Source organism: Phyllobates terribilis, unplaced genomic scaffold (assembly GCF_046119375.1).
Source record: "Phyllobates terribilis strain yellow unplaced genomic scaffold, ASM4611937v1 Scaffold_12__6_contigs__length_324123572, whole genome shotgun sequence".
In the NCBI taxonomy this organism is placed as follows: domain Eukaryota; kingdom Metazoa; phylum Chordata; class Amphibia; order Anura; family Dendrobatidae; genus Phyllobates; species Phyllobates terribilis.
Genome location: NW_027362772.1, coordinates 138,422,953 through 138,441,955, shown reverse-complemented (window position 1 = coordinate 138,441,955; position 19,003 = coordinate 138,422,953). Strand labels below are relative to the sequence as shown.

General features: G+C 44.5%; 1 protein-coding gene across 2 annotated transcripts in view; it reads right to left on the bottom strand.

Moving 5' to 3' along the window:
- SYNGR4 (synaptogyrin 4) overlaps positions 1-19,003 on the bottom strand; it is a 51,975-nt gene that overhangs the window by 18,363 nt on the left and 14,609 nt on the right. For both annotated transcript variants that reach the window (XM_073656307.1, XM_073656305.1), the window contains exon 3: positions 1,429-1,666. In XM_073656307.1, the coding sequence (XP_073512408.1) occupies positions 1,429-1,666 (238 nt within the window). The remainder of the gene's footprint in view (positions 1-1,428; positions 1,667-19,003) is intronic.

Sequence of the window (19,003 nt, the reverse complement as noted above, 5' to 3'; positions counted from 1 at the left end):
GAAGGGCTGGTCAGGAACTAAGCATCGGAGATGACTAGTCCAAGTCCTAGCCATGGCCGTTTTTCTCCACATATGTGCACATAGGGAGACACCTGTCAGTAAAGGGAGCGGAGAATCTACAGAGACACCTGTCAGTAAAGGGAGCGGGGAGCGGAATAGCTACAGAGACACCTGTCAGTACAGGGAGCGGGGAGCGGAGAAGCTACAGAGACACCTGTCAGTAAAGGGAGCGAGGAGGGGAGGCGCTACAGAGACACCTGTCAGTAAAGGGAGCGGGGAGCGGAGAAGCTACAGAGACACCTGTCAGTAAAGGGAGCGGAGAAGCTACAGAGACACCTGTCAGTAAAGGGAGCGAGGAGGGGAGAAGCTACAGAGACACCTGTCAGTAAAGGGAGCGAGGAGGGGAGAAGCTACAGAGACACCTGTCAGTAAAGGGAGCGGGGAGGGGAGAAGCTACAGAGACACCTGTCAGTAAAGGGAGCGGGGAAGGGAGAAGCTACAGAGACACCTGTCAGTAAAGGGAGCGAGGAGGGGAGAAGTTAAAGAGACACCTGTCAGTAAAGGGAGCAAGGAGGGGAGAAGTTACAGAGACACCTGTCAATCAACCATTTTTTTCTGAAATGATGAGTGTTTCAGAGTAAAAGATACATGGCTGCAATAACTGTGCCAGTGTCTGATTCATGCTTTGAATGATAGAAAACATAAAAGGATTATAAATGACCTCACTGAATTTAAGAAAAAGAAGGTATACCTTTTTTTTTTTCAGAAGAAAGTCTCCCTTTCATATACGTATCCTCATCAGACTCCATACATTGTCTATAGGAACACCGGCAACAGCCAAGCAAAGTGCTCGGCTACTTCCGCCTGTCCTATGGACAGGAATCACATATGTCTAGGTGATAACTTGCTTTCTTAGTACAAACTTTTTAACTGTATTACTCCTGTGCTTAGCAGCAGGAAAGGGAAACTATAGGCTGAAGAAGGCAAGGAATTTGCCACTTCCCTAACAAAATATATAACAAAAGTTTAATATATTTACCTGTCTTACTGATTTATTCAATATAAATTAATAAGAATAAGTACAATTAATGATTTTAGATGACATGCATAATAATTTTATCCAAATTACCTTTGCTCACGCCGGGTCAAAAGAGGCTAGTTTTTGGTTTTATTTTACTCCCGCTGCTTCCCTGAGAATTCCATTTATTATGTTTCTTGGTAAGAACTATAAAAACTAGCACCAAATAATAAAGGCCCATATCTCTGGAACCATAGGGTAGATTTGAAAAAACAAACAAACAAACAAGTAAGACATAAAAAGAAACACAGGAAAGCAGCAAGAATAAAATAAGAGAAAAAACTGTCCACTTCTGGACAGGCAGAGGGTCCTCTTTATATAGAGAGAACAATTGAGTAACAGACACTTACCAGAGAAGACGAAGTCAGCAATGCAGATCATTTTATGTAACAAGGGACTGTAGATGTATGGACCAAAGCAATCAAGTAGCAAAAATAATAAACATAACAGTCCTGCTATAATGCCCAGACCAACTGCATATCCACAAGCTGCAGGGTTTTCATTAAAAATACAGTTTAGTTCAGAGGAGATGGGCACATTTTGGAATCCTCCTGATATAATGGATCCACAGACAATAAAAGAAAATATCTACAAAACACAAAATACAGCCATGGTTTAATGACAGCCGAATATAAAATTTCAAATAAAAAAGGTGTGGTTTTTTTTGCTTACAAAAAAGGGCACATTAATCACAAATCCACAGGATATCTCACATCTGGGACCCTCCTCTACTAGAAGAGGGGTCCTGTGATCCCCTCAACCCCAGCTTACTCCCCCAACGGTGGCTGTCTGGACATCCAGGTTAGGAATGGAGATGGCTATGACCGTGGCATTTGGGTGTATATGTTTCTGCAAACAATCCATCTTGAACAGAGGTGTTACCTGCACCTTTTTGACACTGATTGCAAATTTTATGAATATGACATAATTGTCTATAGTAGGAAAATGTTTACGCCTTTTTGGGAAATCTGCACCTTTTGGCGCAAAAAAAGTCTCAAAAACAGTTCAAGACTAGAAAAAAGACTATTTTTGACTTTGTGCCAAATTCACGAAGCATATGCGCCATTTTGAAGAATTTGGCGCCAAAAACAGCAGCTAATAACACAAGAGAAAAAAGGAAAAAAAAACTAAAAAATGATGAATCAGGGCCTTGGTTTCCAGGTCCTGATATTTTATTTTACGTTTGGCTATTTTATTACTTTCCACAGATGAGTGTTACTTATTCTACATCCATCCGATCCCCTTATTATGGACCCCCCCTAATTAGAATATACTGTATTATCCTGTATCACACCTTTCTCTGTTCAATTGTGCAGAATGTTTTGAAAAACAATGATTAACATCACAGACTTCTAAATACGCAACCTTTGTATGGGGCAAGCCAAACCTATGGTCTCTGTGCACATATTTCTTTTATCTCTTACCTTTATCAATCCCTTTTTAAATTGTCACTTATTCTAAATACCTTTATTGAGTCTGTACCCATCTTTCTATGGCATCCTGACCCCTCTCTGAGCACATGCTCACCCCAGAGCTGCGCTCCTGTCTCCTGAGTAGTGTTGAGCCACCCCCGTAGTGTTCGAGTTCGGTTCGGTTCGTCGAACACCCGTGTGTTCGCCGAACTGTTCGTCGAACACCTTCGAACACCGTTAAAACCAATGGCAGGCAAACAAAAACACATAGAAACACATAGAAAACACCTTCAAAGGTGTCCAAAAGCTGACAAACTGCTCTGAAGACACAACTAACACATGGAAAAGTGACAAGTACATATAGTCATGCGAAAAGAAAAGAGGTGGAGGAGTAAAAGGAGGGGGAGACACAGATATAGGCATGTCATGCCCTTCTAAAATCCAAAAAGTGAGAAGCCGACACGTTCAGTCCGCTCCTGCCCGTGCCACCTCCGTGTCGCCGGGTTTGTGCCAGAGCCGCGGTGAACCCTGACGGCCAGCCCCCCTCTCCCAATACTGGTGCCTGTCCGCTGGTGGGTCGAGCGAGCCCCCCTGTGGTGGAGGCAGATCTAAGCTTTTTAATTTAAATTGTCTCTCTAATTTGAATGAATACACTTTAAATCCATTTACAAGGATCTATTGAAGGGCAAGTCTCATGCCAGCAGCCGCGTAATTCCAGCTCCAGTAGCGTCCACTAAAGCTGCTGCAGTTAAAAAGCTTTTATAAGGATCGAGCTCGGCTGTCCACCGCAAGGCATCCTACTGCCAGTCCCAGCCCCTATGCCTTGGGGTGCCTCCTGATGCTCTTCACTGAGTATCCCGTGGTCCCGAAGCATTTCCTTTGAAAAAATTAAGTGTCAAAACTACAGGTGGTGTAGCTTGCTTAACAGCCGGGATAATCCGCTGACTAGCAGACACTGCTACTAGGCACAAAGTATTTCCTGGGCTAGATGCAGTTAAAAATTTGTAATTAGATACTCTCGTTGGATGCTGAGAAAGCATTCCATAGAGTCTCCTGGCACGCCATATATGATTCTCTTAAAAAGCTTGGGGTAGGGGTCTAGGGGACCCTTTTATAGCCAAAATCACGGCCCTGTATCGCAATACGTCACCTAGGCTGAAGATAAATGGAACTGTATTACCCTGAGGGCTCGGTTGCTACAGAGGTATTGCACCTCACCCAGAGGTGTGATATCTCACTCTCAGGTAAGGATGGAGTGTGGATCACGACCCGACACCTGCATGCATTACACCACATTGCCGTGGGGCAGGGCGACCAATATGCCCCTGAGATGGGCACGACAGTCCTTGTCCCTGGCTGGAGTGGGGGGAGGGAACACTGAGGAAGGGGAACCCTGTAGTGTAGGAGCAGGGAGGAAGCAGTTCCTGGGTGCATTGAGAAGGGAGTATAAAAGGTGGGCACCATCTTAGTTCAGTGCAGAGAAGTCTGAGCAGAAGTGGCAGGGAGCAGGGGCTCTGCATGAGCTCTGCTCCGGAGGCGGGCCTAGTAACAGAGGCCCAGGCCTGGAAGAGGGAGAAGGAAGGAAGAGGAGCGGAGAAGGCTCCAGGAACGAGGAATGAAGGGATCCCAGGGGTGCGGACGGGCGAGTCGCCACCGCACGCCCGAATCCACCTGCGTGGAGGGGTCAGGCCAAAGGGGGAGACCGGTCCCCGAAACTAGTGGAGGCAGGAAACGACCCTCAGCTAGAAACCGGAGGCTGTGACATTTTATGTGGCGCAGCCCCTCGCTACACCCGCTAGGAAGGCACCACATAGGGTCAGGGAAACTGGCGCCAAGTTTACCAAGAGGAGGCCCGAGGCAGCCGGACAGAAGGGTTGGTAAGAAAGACCAGACAAAGGACACACAAAGGGGGTCCTGTGAAGCGCTCCAAAGTTATCTGGGAGTTGTCTGAGCCCCTCAACTGGTGAGCACAGTACGACGTGGGCAGCCGTTACCTGCAGACGTGGTCTGGATAATAAGAACTGTGAGTAAAGGCCCTGGACTGCATCACTGACTCCGTGTCGTTACTGCTGCTGCCCTGCACCATCACCCCCATCCTCCGCATACACTGCCCTGAGGCTATACTCCTCCCGTGGGGAGTTATGCTACGCTCTGCTGCACCCACAACACCAGCCTCAGCGGTCTGCCCTGGAGCGGCGGTTCACTCAGACCGCAATCCACGGGTGGCGTAGTTGGACATTTAAACATCAAAACCACATAAATAGTTCCGCCACTGGTTTGACCGCCCTGAGCCACGGAACCGGGTCGCCGCCACGGAGACTACAACCACCAGCATCCACCAAAAAGGGTCCGGTTCAGGGTGTCCCAAGGCCCAGGGGGCGCGTCAGAACATTTTCATCACCTTTCACAATCACCAATGGGACAAGGCAGGGATGTTCTCTGTCCCCTCTCTTATACATCCTAGTGACGGAGCACCTGCTCTCATCAATTCGCCATAACCCCAATATTAGGTGGATTGAGGTGGGAGGCACCGAGTACAAGTGCTCTCTATTTGCTGATGATGTCCTAGTATATATCACTCAATCACATATATCCATCCATGCTGTTATGGCTGAAATAGATCACTTTGTTACATGGTCAAATTTTAAAATCAATGCAGCGAAGTCTGAGGCCCTCGATGTCTCCCTCCCCAAATCCATATAGGATTCCATCCAGTCCAACTTTCCCTTTGCCTGGCCCTCACAGGGTATCAAATACTTAGGAATTCCTATTCATAGAGACCTCTCCCATCTATGTTATCTTAATTTTGGGCCCTTTATTGAACAACTCTATACAGACCACGGTTGGCAAGTTAGAACTGTAAGATTCACTATGTGAACCACTGGTGTTTTGTGGAAAAGCACATGTACACTGTGTTCCAAATTATTATGCAAAAAGTGTTTAGGAGTGATAAGGGAAGAATTTGTTTGTTTGTCAGTTAAACTCATTGATGGTGATGTGTGTCAGGGCTCTTTATATCACTGTAAGCAATTGCAGACACCTGTGCTAATTAGTTTGGCAGGTGTGTCCAATGAAAGGCAAGACTACTTAAGAAGGTTCTCTCACATTATTAAGCAGCCTACATTTTCTGCCAAAATGGGAAAGAAAAAGGATGTGTCGGCTGCTGAGAAGCAACAAATTGTGGAGTGTTTAGGTCAAGGCATGACTACAATCAACATTGTGCGATGATCAGGATGAAGTGTCTTGGCAATCAAGAAGTATGTAGCTGATTCACAGTACACACGTGTGCGTGCTGATAAGGGCAAATTGAGGACTCTTTCCTACAAGCAATTACGTCAGGTTAAAAGAGCAGCGGCAAAAAAGCCTTGTCATAGCAGCAGACAAGTTTTTGAAGCTGCTGGTGCCTCCAACGTCCCGCGAACAACAAGATGCAGGGTCCTTCAGAGGTTTGCAGCTGTGTATACGCCATCCTGTCGACCTCCTCTATCCACTTCACACAAGCAGAAACGGCTCCAGTGGGCCAAACATTACATGAAGACTGATTTCAAAACTGTTTTGTTCACGGATGAGTTCCGTGCAGCGCTCGATGGTCCAGATGGATGGAGTGGAGGATGGCTGGTTGATGGACACCCCACGCAAACACGGCTACAGCGCCAACAAGGAGGAGGTGGAGTAATGTTTTGGGCTGGAATCATGGGGAGAGAGAGAGAGATTGTCGGCCCCTTTAGGATCCCTGAAGGCGCTAAAGATGAACTCCATAATGTATGTGGATTTTCTCAAACAGCACTTCCTGCCATGGTTCAAGAAGAACAACCGTGTATTTCACAGCAAGATCATTTTTTTGCATGATAATGCACCATCTCATGCTGCACATAAAACATCTGCATCTCTGGCTGATATGGGCATAAAAGGGGACAAACTTATGGTGTGACCCCCATGCTCCCCTGACCTCTACCCCATTCAGAACCTCTGGAGCATCATCAAAAGGAGTGTCTATGATGGCGGGAGGCAGTTCACATCTAAGCAACAGCTCTGGGAGGGTATTCTGTCCTCATGCAAAACAATTAAAGCAGAAACCATCCAAAACCTAACAAATTCAATGGACGAGAGAGTTCAGAAGCTCCTTTCGACCAAGGGGTCCTATGTGCAAATGTAACATCACCTAAAATAAAGTTTTGAGTTGAAAACTGTTTGATTTCAGTTTGTAATAACCAGCTAATGCTTATAATTTTAAAAATGACAATTTTTTTGTTCTTTATTAAAATGAAAAGGTTGAAAACTCTGCTGTGCATAATAATTTGGAACATGCATTTTGAGTGCAGTTTGAGTTTTTTATTTTTTAAAAAATATACTGTTATCATAGGCAGTTTGTACAAAAACCTTTCAATTGTACTCTAATAGTTATTTGACTGGAAAATTACAATGACTGCAATTCATATAGGTAATTTGGGAAAATCTGAGAAAATATTATTTGCATAATCATTTGGAACACAGTGTATATACAAATTGGCATTGTGAAATTAGTGTAACGTTCATAAACATTGATAACAACCTAATCTTATGACCTTTTTCTTGTACGATGCCTGTAAGAAATAAACAATTAACATAATTAATACAAATCAGCATCTCTTAAGATGGAGCTTTTCATACGTCTTCAACCAGCGCTCTCACTCTATGCTTTAACAGTTCTTTGTTTCTACAAAGTCATTTAAGGAAAATCAAAGCATGAAAATAAGTCTTTCCACCAGGCAACATCTTCCATACTGCCTCTCGGTGGTGAATACCACTCAAGTGGGCTTACCTGGTCCACAGGCAGAGATACCTGTTTCCAGCCGACAGTCCTTGGCACTTGACTCTGTTCACGAAGTGTCTCATACGTCAGTATCACAGGCCTCTTCACTTCTCGAGTCGACATCCTCCTGGTTGGTTGTTCCTCAAAGACCACGGGTTCTTCGGTCACAGAAGTTTCTTCTGCCGCACTCATTTCCCGTGCTTCCTCAGATGCTCTTGGAGCTGCCTCTAAGTTCCCGTACTTCTCCTGACTCGCTTGTTGCCGCACGGTCTGGTAATTCCGCTCCTCCTGAGTGCCGATCGGTCTCTTCAGGGGCCAGTGTTCGATCATCAGATCTGAATTGGACTTCATCTGTACTCCTTGGTATGAACTCTGGAGCCTCAGGACTTAGCTCACTCTCCTGAGAATGGTATATCCCTCTCCTTGCCGGTCTGAGAAATACAACGGTGTGTTCTTCTCTATCGGAACTTTCAAGGTCACTATCCACCTCTGGAGCTTCAGTCTGTGGTGGTCCCTTAGTCAATCTCGGACGATGTCGGTCTACTTCTGGGAAATCTTGTTGTGGTGGGAGATAATCACAGGGTAGCAGTAAATTCTGATGGACCATTCTGGTTTTCTTAGATCCCGTTTCCAAACGGATTTCATACACTGGGCTGTCATCAGCTTTCCTCCTTACGACCACATACACCTTGTCTTCCCAGTACGAACAAACTTTTCCTGGATCGCCTTTCTCACGTACGTTCTTGACTAGCACCCGGCTTCCCGGTGCCAATTCTGCTGAATAACATTTTCGATCATAGTACTCCTTACTCTTGCTCTGTCCTTGCGTAACCACTTTAGACGCTATGTTGTATGCCTCTGCCATTCATTCCTTCCATTTCCGAACGTACTCCGGATACAGTCTGTAAGTCTCTGACACCGGAGTATCGAACATGATGTCGATTGGCAGTCTTGGCGATAGTCCATACAATAGGAAAAAGTGTGCGTAACCCATTGCATCGCTCTCTGTACAGTTATAGGCATGTACCACCTTTGACAGAGAACATTACCAGTCTTTCTTATCATCAGCTGTTAAAGTGCGCAACATCGACAATAATGTCCGGTTAAAACGTTCCACTTGTCCATTACCCTCTGGGTGATAGGGTGTTGTGTGGGATCTCTGAATTCTACAGTACTTTCCTAGCTTGGCAAAGAGCTCTTCCTCGGTCGTGGTGTAACCTCGTAGGGAACCCAAACCTCAAAGCAAAGTCATTGAAGATCTTTTCTGCTGCTGTTCGACCGGATTTATTGATGGTGGCATATGCTTGAGCAAATCGAGTTAAATGGTCCATCACCACCAAGATGTGCAGTGGGGAAAAAAGTATTTAGTCAGCCACCAATTGTGCAAGTTCTTCCACTTAAAAAGATGAGACAGGCCTGTAATTGACATCATAGGTAGACCTCAACTATGAGAGACAAAATGAGAACAAATCCTGAAAATCACATTGTCTGATTTGGAAAGAATTGTTTTTCAAATTTTGGTTGCAAATAAGTATTTGGTCAATTACAAAGAAGCAAGATTTCTGGCTCTCACAGACCAGTAACTTCTTCTTTAAGTGGCTCCACTGTCCTCAACTCATTACCTGTAGTACTGGCACCTGTTTGAACTTGTTATCAGTATAAAAAGACACCTGTCCGCAATCTCCAACAGTCACACTTCAAACTCCACTATGGTGAAGACCAAAGAGCTGTCGAAGGACACCAGAAACAAAATTGTAGCCCTGCACCAGGCTGGAAAGACTGAATCTGCAATAGGCAAGCAGCTTGGTGTGAAGAAACCAACTGTGGGAGCAATAATTAGAAAATGGAAGACATACAAGACCACTGATAATCTCCCTCGATCTGGGGCTCCACACAAGATCTCACCCCGTGGGGTCAAAATGATCTCAAGAACGGTGAGCAAAAATCCCAGAACGACACGGGGGGACCTAGTGAATGACCTGCAGAGAGCTGGGACCAACGTTACACAGGCTACCATCAGTAACACACTACGCCGCCAGGGACTCAAATCGTGCAGTGCCAGACGTGTCCCCCTGTTTAAGCCATTACATGTCCGGGCCTGTCTGAAGTTTGCAAGAGAGCATTTGGATGATCCAGAAGAGTATTGGGAGAATGTCATATGGTCAGATGAAACCAAAGTAGTACTGTTTGGTAGAAACAAAACTCGCTGTATTTGGAGGAGAAAGAATGCTGAGTTGCATCCAAAGAACACCATACCCACTGTGAAGCATGGGGGTGGCAACATCATGGTTTGGGGCTGTTTCTCTACCAAGGGACCAGGACGACTGATCTGCGTACATGAAAGAATGAATGGGGCCATGTATCGTGGGATTTTGATTGCAAACCTCCTTCCATCAGCAAAGGCATTGAAGATGAAACGTGGCTGGGTCTTTCAGCATGATAATGATCCCAAGCACAGCACACCGCCAGTTCAACGAAGGAGTGGCTTCGTAAGAAGCAATTCAAGGTCCTGGAGTGGCCTAGCCAGTCTCCAGATCTAAACGCTATAGAAAACCTTTGGAGGGAGTTGAAAGTCCGCATTGCCCAGCAACAACCCCAAAACATCACTGCTCTAGAGGAGCAACAGAGCAACATACCAGCAACAGTGTGTGCCAACCTTGTGAAGACTTACAGAAAATGTTTGACCTCTGTCACTGCAAACAAAGGAAGTATAACAACGTATTGAGATGAACTTTTGTAATTGACCAAATACTTATTTTCCACAAAATTTGAAAAAAAATTCTTTTCAAATCAGACTGTGATTTTCAGGATTTGTTTTCTCATTTTGTCTCTCATAGTTGAGGTCTACCTATGATGTCAATTACAGGCCTCTCTCATCTTTTAAAGTGGGAGAACTTGAACAATTGATGGCTGACTAAATACTTTTTTTCCCCACTGTATTCGTAACCACCCTTGCATGTCTTGAGATGTAGAAAGTCTATTGAGACCATCTCAAATGGATACGTAGTTTAGATGTTGCCCATAGATGCCCGGGTTAATGTGTTGGGACGTTTATCTTTTAGACACCCACACTTCCTGGTCAAGTAACTCTCAATATCTCTCTGCATGTATGGCCAAATTTGTTGTCCTTTCCACTCCCAGGTGTCCCATGTTTTCATGGAGTTCTTTGAAGACCAACATACGGAATACTCAGGGTAGTACCAACTACTGGTTTTGTCCTCCTTTACGATACAGGATACCGTCTTCACTGAGGTAGAGCTTCGTTCATTCTTTAATTAAAACAGATACTGCTGGTGACTCATTGTCTCTCTACCGTTTACTTGTAAACCGATTTTGGTCCACATAAAGTAGTATTCTACCAATTATGTGATCTTCCCGTTGTGCTCTACGGATTTTCCCTTTTGGTAGTTGTTGAATAGACCGGGGGTGATCTGGTTCTCTCGCTTTTATGGTGGTTTCCACCGTCAATGGCCACCACAATTGTGTGTCTTCCTCTTGATAAGCTTATACTGCTTAGGTAGTGCTCTCAATTGCTTCCAGACTGACTTCCTCCGAGCATTCTTGCATGAACTCCTCAGGCTCTAGTGGCATTCTTGACAATCTGTCAGCATCCGCATTGCATTTTCCTGGCCTGTACTTGATGCTGAAATTGAAGTCAGCTAGTTCAGCGACCCATTTCTGACCCGTTGCATTCAGTTTGGCTGTAGTAAGGACATAGGTCAAAGGGTTGTTCTGAGTGTATACCTCAAACTCTTCGCTGTAGTAGGGATAATCTCTAAATCGTTCACAGATAGCCCATTTCAATGCCAGGAACTCCAATTTTCCGGAATGTGGATGGTAATTCTTCTTAGTGTCTGTCAACGTTCTAGAACCGTAATCGATGACTCTCATTTTTCCATCTTGATGCTGATACAGGTCAGCTCCCAGTCCAACTTGAGAAGAGTCACAATGAAGAACAAATGGTGAATTGAAATCAGGATATCCCAAGATGGGTGGTTTTACCAGGTAGTCTACTAGTTCTTCCAATACCTCCTGGTGGTCTGCGGTCCAGAGAATGGGCTGTTGGGACGAAACGGCGTTGTTTCTTTTAAGCCTGGTCCTACCCGCGTTTTTCTTTTTCTCCTTGGGTGTTGTTGCCTCTGTCGTCCCCCCTAGGAGGAGGTATAGTGGGGCGGCAATCCTGGAGAAGTTCCGAATGCAAGTATGATAGTAGGAGAGGAATCCTAATATCTGGCTCAATTCCCCGACGGTAGAGGGCCACTTGTCTTTTAAGGCCAGTACTGGAGCGATTTTGGGGCCAACTTAACTCTGTGTTGTTGTTACCATTGTAATACGGCCCTCACGTATTCAACATGCTCCCATAAGGTTTTGCTGTGTACCACATTGTCATCCAAGTACAGCTGGCAGATATCGTCCCTCAATCCTTCTAAACATGTCTCCATGCTCCTCTGGAATTCTGCTAGAGCTGAACTGAGTCCAAACGGTATGCAGATCCACTCATATAATCCCCACAGTGTGATGAATGCTGTCAAGGGTCTACTGGACTCTTCGACAAACCCTTGATGGTATGCCTTACCCTGATCGAGGACAGAGAACCAGGTGCTTCCTGATAGGCTATCCAACATATCTTGGATCTTTGGTATCGGATGTCGATCAGGTACTGACTTTTGGTTTGGTTCCCGGTAATCACAACAGAATCTCAACGTACCGTCCTTCTTCCTAACACAGACACTAGAAGAGGAATAAGACGACTTCGACTTTTGGACCCAACCTCTGTTGATGAGATCTTGTAAATATTTTTTCACTTCACGATGTAATGGTTTTGGCACAGACATGTAACTTCTGGTTACTGGGGTTGTGTCTTTCAAATTGATTTTCAAATGCAACGATGGGATACAGTCTATATCAGAGTCATCTTTGGAGAACGCATGACACTCTTCTCTCAGCATCTGTTTTACTACCGCTCGATCTTCATCACGCAAGTGTTCCAGGGGTACTGGGGGATCCCAGGACCCCGAGGTGGGTTGCGCAATTTCCTCCCCTGGGCAACTCCTGTTCCTTGGTGGGGAGACTGAATTCACTGTATACCCCTGGGCTGGTCTCACGCTGGCTGGATATACCGTTGTAACGGTTTCAATGTGACCTAACAGTCTTTGGATCCAGTCTAATTTCGTAGTATTCATCACCGGTACTGTCACTCGAGCAAACCCAACAGTAGGAATCGTAGCAAACCCACCAGTAGGCCTTCCGGAAGTTCTGAGGAGTCTTTTGGCACGAACAGTCTTTTCTGGACTTTTCTTCCCAGTTCTACCTGGACTCCACACCTCACCCCCACCATTTGGTTTGCAGGGATGATGGTTGGGCGCAAGCCTACCTGACTTCTTTTAGGTCCATTGTATTCTGTGCTTTCTTTACTCTATGAATCACGTTTTCCTCCACGGCATTGGGTATGGCGAATGATGTGGCGATTGCATCCACCACCAATGCCCCTGTCTTGTGTTTCGTGATGACCTCACTGATTACATTATAACCCAGGATACGATCCTCTGCCACGTTCTGATCACGAGAAAAGGTAACAAAAGCTTGATGGTGTTGCTGTTCTGTGTGACCCTGAGTTGGAAAGTCACTTCCACCCAGCCTATGAAAGGGATTTTGGTCTGGTTGACTGCTTTGGCGTGGAGTTCCACTGGTCCCAAGAGTTCTTTTAGTGACCGAAGGCAAGTGTGTGGCAAGTAGCGCCTTCTCTATTCTTCATTTAAAAGGCTCGCTTGGGCTCTTGTGTCCCACAGTGCTTTTACTAGGAGTCCATCTAGCTGGCACTGTATAAAGCACCTTTCACCGATTAGGCTGATGAGGCTATCTTTACTGACCGAGGAATCCTCCTCCCAGGAGTACATCATTTGGCCTGAGCACTGGGCATTAAATAACTGATGCCCCTGTCTCCCTTGCAGCTGTTGTAGATGGGAACACATTTGGGGATAGTACTGACACAGCCATTTTACCTCATGCGCCGTTCTGGGGTTTAGTGAGATTTGGATTTGCTTCTGGGGCCTACTCCGTGTCTCGGTTAACAGTCACCCCGCACTGGTAACCTCCTGTCTTTTAACCCAAACGACCGTGACCATTGCCATTCCTTGGCACAATGTCCTTTCTCACCACATCTTAGACAGTGGACACACACCGTACTCTGATTTGATGAACAGCAAGCTTCACAAGCTGGGTATCTTCTGTTTTGGAACCCAGTCCTGGGTCTGAGGGATACCAGTTCTGGCCTGGAACAAATCAACTTTTTCACCTCAATCAACTCAGATCGCAGTTCTCCTATTACTTCCTCCCAGTCAGTGCTGGCAGGCCTCTCTTTTGTTGGTGATTTAAGGTTCCCTCTCAGAGGTGGCACAGGAGGGTCTCTATGATGATCTTCGGACTGGTCACCGAGAGTCTCCAACTTCAGCTGACTTCTTTTGGTGATTTTAGGAGCAGAGCCTTTCTTTAACTTCTGTTCGCTCTCTGACTCCAAACTAGCGGCCTCATTCATTTTTTCAATTAGGACTTCGCCCAAAATGCCAGGATCTTCTAGGTACTGTTTCAGCTGCAACTTGATATCTTTGCTGATTAATCCCATTCCCAATGATCTCAAGAACTTCTTCTGAACTAGTCCAGCATCAAACTTCTCTTCCGCTTCTACATCTCTAGATGCAAACAACAGTCTATCCTTCAGTTCAATTGCTCTAAACAAGAAATTTTGGGGTGATTCATTATTTTTCTGTGAGAGGTTAATGAGTCGGTGGAACAATTCTGAAGTACTCTCTTCTTTATAGTGCCCTTTTAAAATCATCTTCAGCTGTTGCAAGGTCAGTTGATTCTTCATTTCTAGCATACTACAGAGTTTCAGTCCAGGGCTGATCGTTTCCAACACCCCCTCAACGATCTCATCTGTCTGGTAGCCTTTCTGTAAGCCTTCATCGATCTGGTGCAACAAGTTCCTATAAGACAGTCTCTCTTTCTGTTCACACTCTCCAATCTGTCCCAGGATCTTGAATTCTTTCCTTATGGTGATTTGTGGTGTTAGAGAGGTCTGTCTCCCTGATTTATCTAACCCGAGCAGGTTAAAGGTCCTGTCTGAGTCTATCACCCGTTCAGAGGTTTTGGTCGATTCCTGCAGGGCTGTTGTTAGGGCTTTGAATTGTTATTTCAATTCCTGTAGTTCAGTCTGTGGACGGAGATTCCCGCTTTTGGTAATTGGTGCCGCCCCTCCATCCTCCAACTTCAACCTGGTTAGAAACTGTGTTAGTTCTTGGAGGAATGTCCCCATGACGTCTTCAGCTTCTTTCTCCCCCAGCTCATCAATTTTTGCATTAATGGCAGCTAACAGTTGCCTGCGGTTGTGTGCTTTGGAAATCTGTTCTACTGACATCTTTATATGTTCTGCTACTGTTCTCAATTCTTCAGATGTTAACTGAAGAAGCAGCTCACTAATTCTGTCCATTTCTCTCCACATCCGTTGAAGGCTGGTCCCCTTTAACTGGTGTAGCAGAGTTGAGTTGAGGTGCTGTGCTGCTGTGTTTTTCCAGACACTTTCCTCTTCTCCCCCTACATGCTAATTCCCGCTCAGGATTCCCGCCACCAATATTACATGTACGCCGCTAAGTTCAGATAGGGGCGAGACACGTTACATGAATTGTTTGGAATCCTGGGGGAACCGTTACTCAGGGCAACCATAGACCATGTGCTGCAGTTTCTCTCAGGCACACAGGGGTATTGACCCTCAGGTACAGACACGTAGGTTGTTCAGGAACTCTACCTGACCTGTGCTTAGCTTCACTCCTGACTTGAATCCTTTTCACTTGCAGGGACGCTTCTGTGAGATACAGAACACACACACCACCTTTCTCTTGGCTCGAGCCAGACAGTAGACAACTTCCCCACAAACTTCCTGGGGCTCTGCTAAAACACTCCCCTTCTTCTGTGACTGTGTTAACCCCTCTAGTTGTTGGATGCTTCTGGAGCACAACACTTCCTGTCTCATGTGCTTGTGTTACTTCTAATAGTTTCTGAATGCCTTTAAAGCAACAGCACTACTTCTGCATGTCACAGTAAGTATAAATATAGCAGTAACATACTCACCGGTCACCGTCTTCTCCCAGTTTCAGCGACATCACCTGACTTCAATTGTGACCAGCCAAATTCATTTGTGACCTTTTTGAATTTTCCCAATACAACAAGTCTGTAAAACTCAGAATAAGGCTAGAGAGCCCCAATTTGCATCTCATAGGTTTACATTGACAAAGCAACCGCTTCTCCACACAGGGAGCTGGCAGCTTATAAATGTGTTGATGTGATGCCGGAACGGACCGGAGTACTGCTAAAACCAGGAAAAGACGATGACCAGATTACTGTAATCATTACACTTAAACACATGATACTTAAATGGTCATAGGAATCTGCCCCCTGCGCTCACACAGCATTGACATCTGGGTGAGATCGTTCTGCTTCATATGTGCGTGGTCAGAGCTGTGTGAGGGTGATTGCCGACAGACTTTTCCCGCGCTCATACAGCTCTGTCCGCATACATATGAAGCAGAACGATTGCCAATTATTTTTTTTAATTTTGCCATTGTTTTTTGCTTTTACAGTATTTATTGTGCTGTGATGTAAAATGTAAAATGACCTTAACATATGATTCTCCAGGTCAGTACAATTAACAAACGTTTATATATAATTTTTTACTATTATGTTAGAGGCTTAACTGCATCAGGATTGCCCAACAACGTACAACATCAGGGGTCCCACATATAACTCTGCAATGATGCTTTAAAACATCACTGCAGAATCAGCAGCTGCAGGGACATTGTGCAGGAGAGGAGAGCCGCTGTCAGAGATGGTGAGACGCCTTATAGAGACAGCAGACATGGTCTGTTACCATCTCTGCCTTACTAATCACTGTAAATACAGTGCTGAAAAAGAGATGTGTATACAGATTAGGAAGCACTGGCAGCATTGCCTCCTTTGGTCCCTACCATCATGTCAGGAAGGGAGCAGGAGCTGCTGGTTCCTGACAGACCCAGATCAAGCTCTGCAGTGCAGCCAAGAGGCTACATCGCCCTGTGTGGAGCGAGTTCTCCATCACCTGCTCCAGGCTGGATAGATATCACATGAAGCAAGGAGGGCAAAATGATAACACTATGACTAAAAGCTCTTATGTCCTGGAATGGAGCCAGTATGGTGGTGTACTAAGCATTACAGATTCCATGTACTGCAATGTAGTCTTGACTCCATGTGTATGCAGGCATAATACTCCCTGTAGAAACTAATAAGGCAGAGTCTATTGGAATGTACCACCATTTTTTTCTGATTCATACAGAATAGAAAAGAAGAAATCTATGTATAAAACGAGCATAGGATTATAATAGACAGCTCATACACTGCTATGCAAACCCTATCATGGCACCACACAATACCTACAGTTTTCTTTGTTAGCTGCATCCTTGCTATTAAATTCAGTTAATAATAATAATAATCATTTTATTTATATAGCGCCGACAAATTCCGCAGCACTTTACAATGAACCTGGGACAGGTACAGACAATAAAGACATTACAGAGTGACACATACAGTTATGGCTGAGAGTGTTGGCACCCTTGAAATTGTTCCAGAAAATGAAGTATTTCTCCCAGACAATTATTGCAATTAAACATGTTTTGTTATACACGTTTATTTCCTTTGTGTGTATGGGAACAACACAAAGAAACAGAGGAAAAAAAGGTAAATTAGACATAATTTCTCACTTAACCCCAAAAATGGGCCGGACAAAATTGTTGGCATCTTTCCAAAATTGTGGGTAAACAACTTTGTTTCAAACATGTGATGCTCATTCAAACTCACCTGTGACAAGTAACAAGTAAAGGTGTGGGCAATATGAAAATCACACCTGAAACCAGATAAAAAGGGGAGAAGTTGACTCAATCTTTGCATTGTGTCTGTGTGTGCCACACTAAGCATGGAGAACAGAAAGAGGAGAAGAGAACTGTCTGAGGACTTGAAAAACAAAATTGCTGAAAATATCAACAATCTGAATTACAAGTCCATCTCCAGAGATCTTGATGTTCGTTTGTCCACGATGTTTCAAACAATCAAAAAGTTTACAGCCCATCTCCCTGGATGTGGGCGGCAGAGAAAAATTGATGAAAGGTTGCAACGCAGGATGATCTGGATGATGGATAAACAGCCCCAATCAGGTTCCAAATAAATTCAAGCGGTCCTGCAGGCTCAGGGTGTATCAGTGTCAGCGAGAACTATTCGTCCACATTTAAATGAAATGAAACGCTATGGCAGGAAACCCAGGAGGACAACACTGATGACACAGACATAAAATAGCTAGATTTTAGTTTGCCAAAATGTACGCGAGTAAGCAAAAATCCTTCTGGGAAAGCATTTTGTGGCTAGATGAGACTTTTTGGTAAAGCACATCATTCTACTGTTTACCAAAAACATAATGAGGCTTACAAAAAACAACACAATACCTAAAGTTAAATATGGTGGAGGTTCAAAGATATTTAGGGGTTGTTTCGCTGCCTCTGGAACTGAGTGCCTTGACTGTGTACAAGGCATCAGGAAATCTTAAGATTACCAAAGGATTTTGGGTTGCAATGTAGTGCCCAGTGTCAGAAGGCTGGGTTTGTGTCCTAGGTCATGGGTCTTCCAGCAAGACAATGACCCCAAACACACTTCAAGAAGTACCCAGACATGGATAGAAACAAAGCACTGGGGATTTCTGAAGTGACCGGCAATTAATCTGGATCTAAATCCCATTGAATACCTGTGTACAGAGCATAAAATTGCTGTTGGGAGAAGGCGCCTTAAAATATGAGAGACATGGAGCAGTTTTCAACAGAAGAGTGGTCCAAAATTCCAGTAGAGAAGTGTAAGAAGCTTATTCCAAAGGGTGTGCAACCAAATATTAAGTGGAGGGTGCCAACAATTTTGTCCAGCCCATTATTGGGGTATTGTGTGAAATGATGTCCAATTTGCCTTTTTTTCTCTTTTTTTTATGTTGTTCCAAACACACAAAGGAAATAAACATGTGTATATGCAAAAATTTTCTGAGAGAAATACTTAATTTTCTGGAACAATTTCAAGGGTGCCAACACTCTCAGCCATGACTGTAGTTCAACAGTTACAGGAGGAGTGAGGATCCTATTCACAAGCTGTAATACAGTGGGAAAAATAAGTATTTCATAATCTGATGATTTTGCAAGTTTTCCCACCTACAAAGAATAGAGAGGTCTGTAATTTTTATTGTAGGTACATTTCAACTATGAGAGACAGAATCTAAAAAAAAATCCAGAAAATCACATTGTATGATTTTTACATAATTAAATAGCATTTTATTGCATGAAATAAGTATTTGATACAATAGAAAAACAGAACTTAATATTTGGAACAGAAACCTTTGTTTGCAATTACAGAGGTCAGATGTTTCCTGTAGTTCTTGTAGTTTGCACACACTGCAGGAGGGATTTTGGCCCACTCCTCCATACAGATCTTCTCCAGAACTATCAGGTTTCAGGGCTGTCGCTGGGCAACATTGATTTAAATCTAAAGATTTTCTATTGGGTTCAGGTCTGGAGACTGGCTAGGCCACTCCAGGACCGTGAAATGCTTCCTACGGAGCCACTCCTTAGCTGCCCTGGCTGTGTGGGTCATTGTCATGCTGGAAGCCAT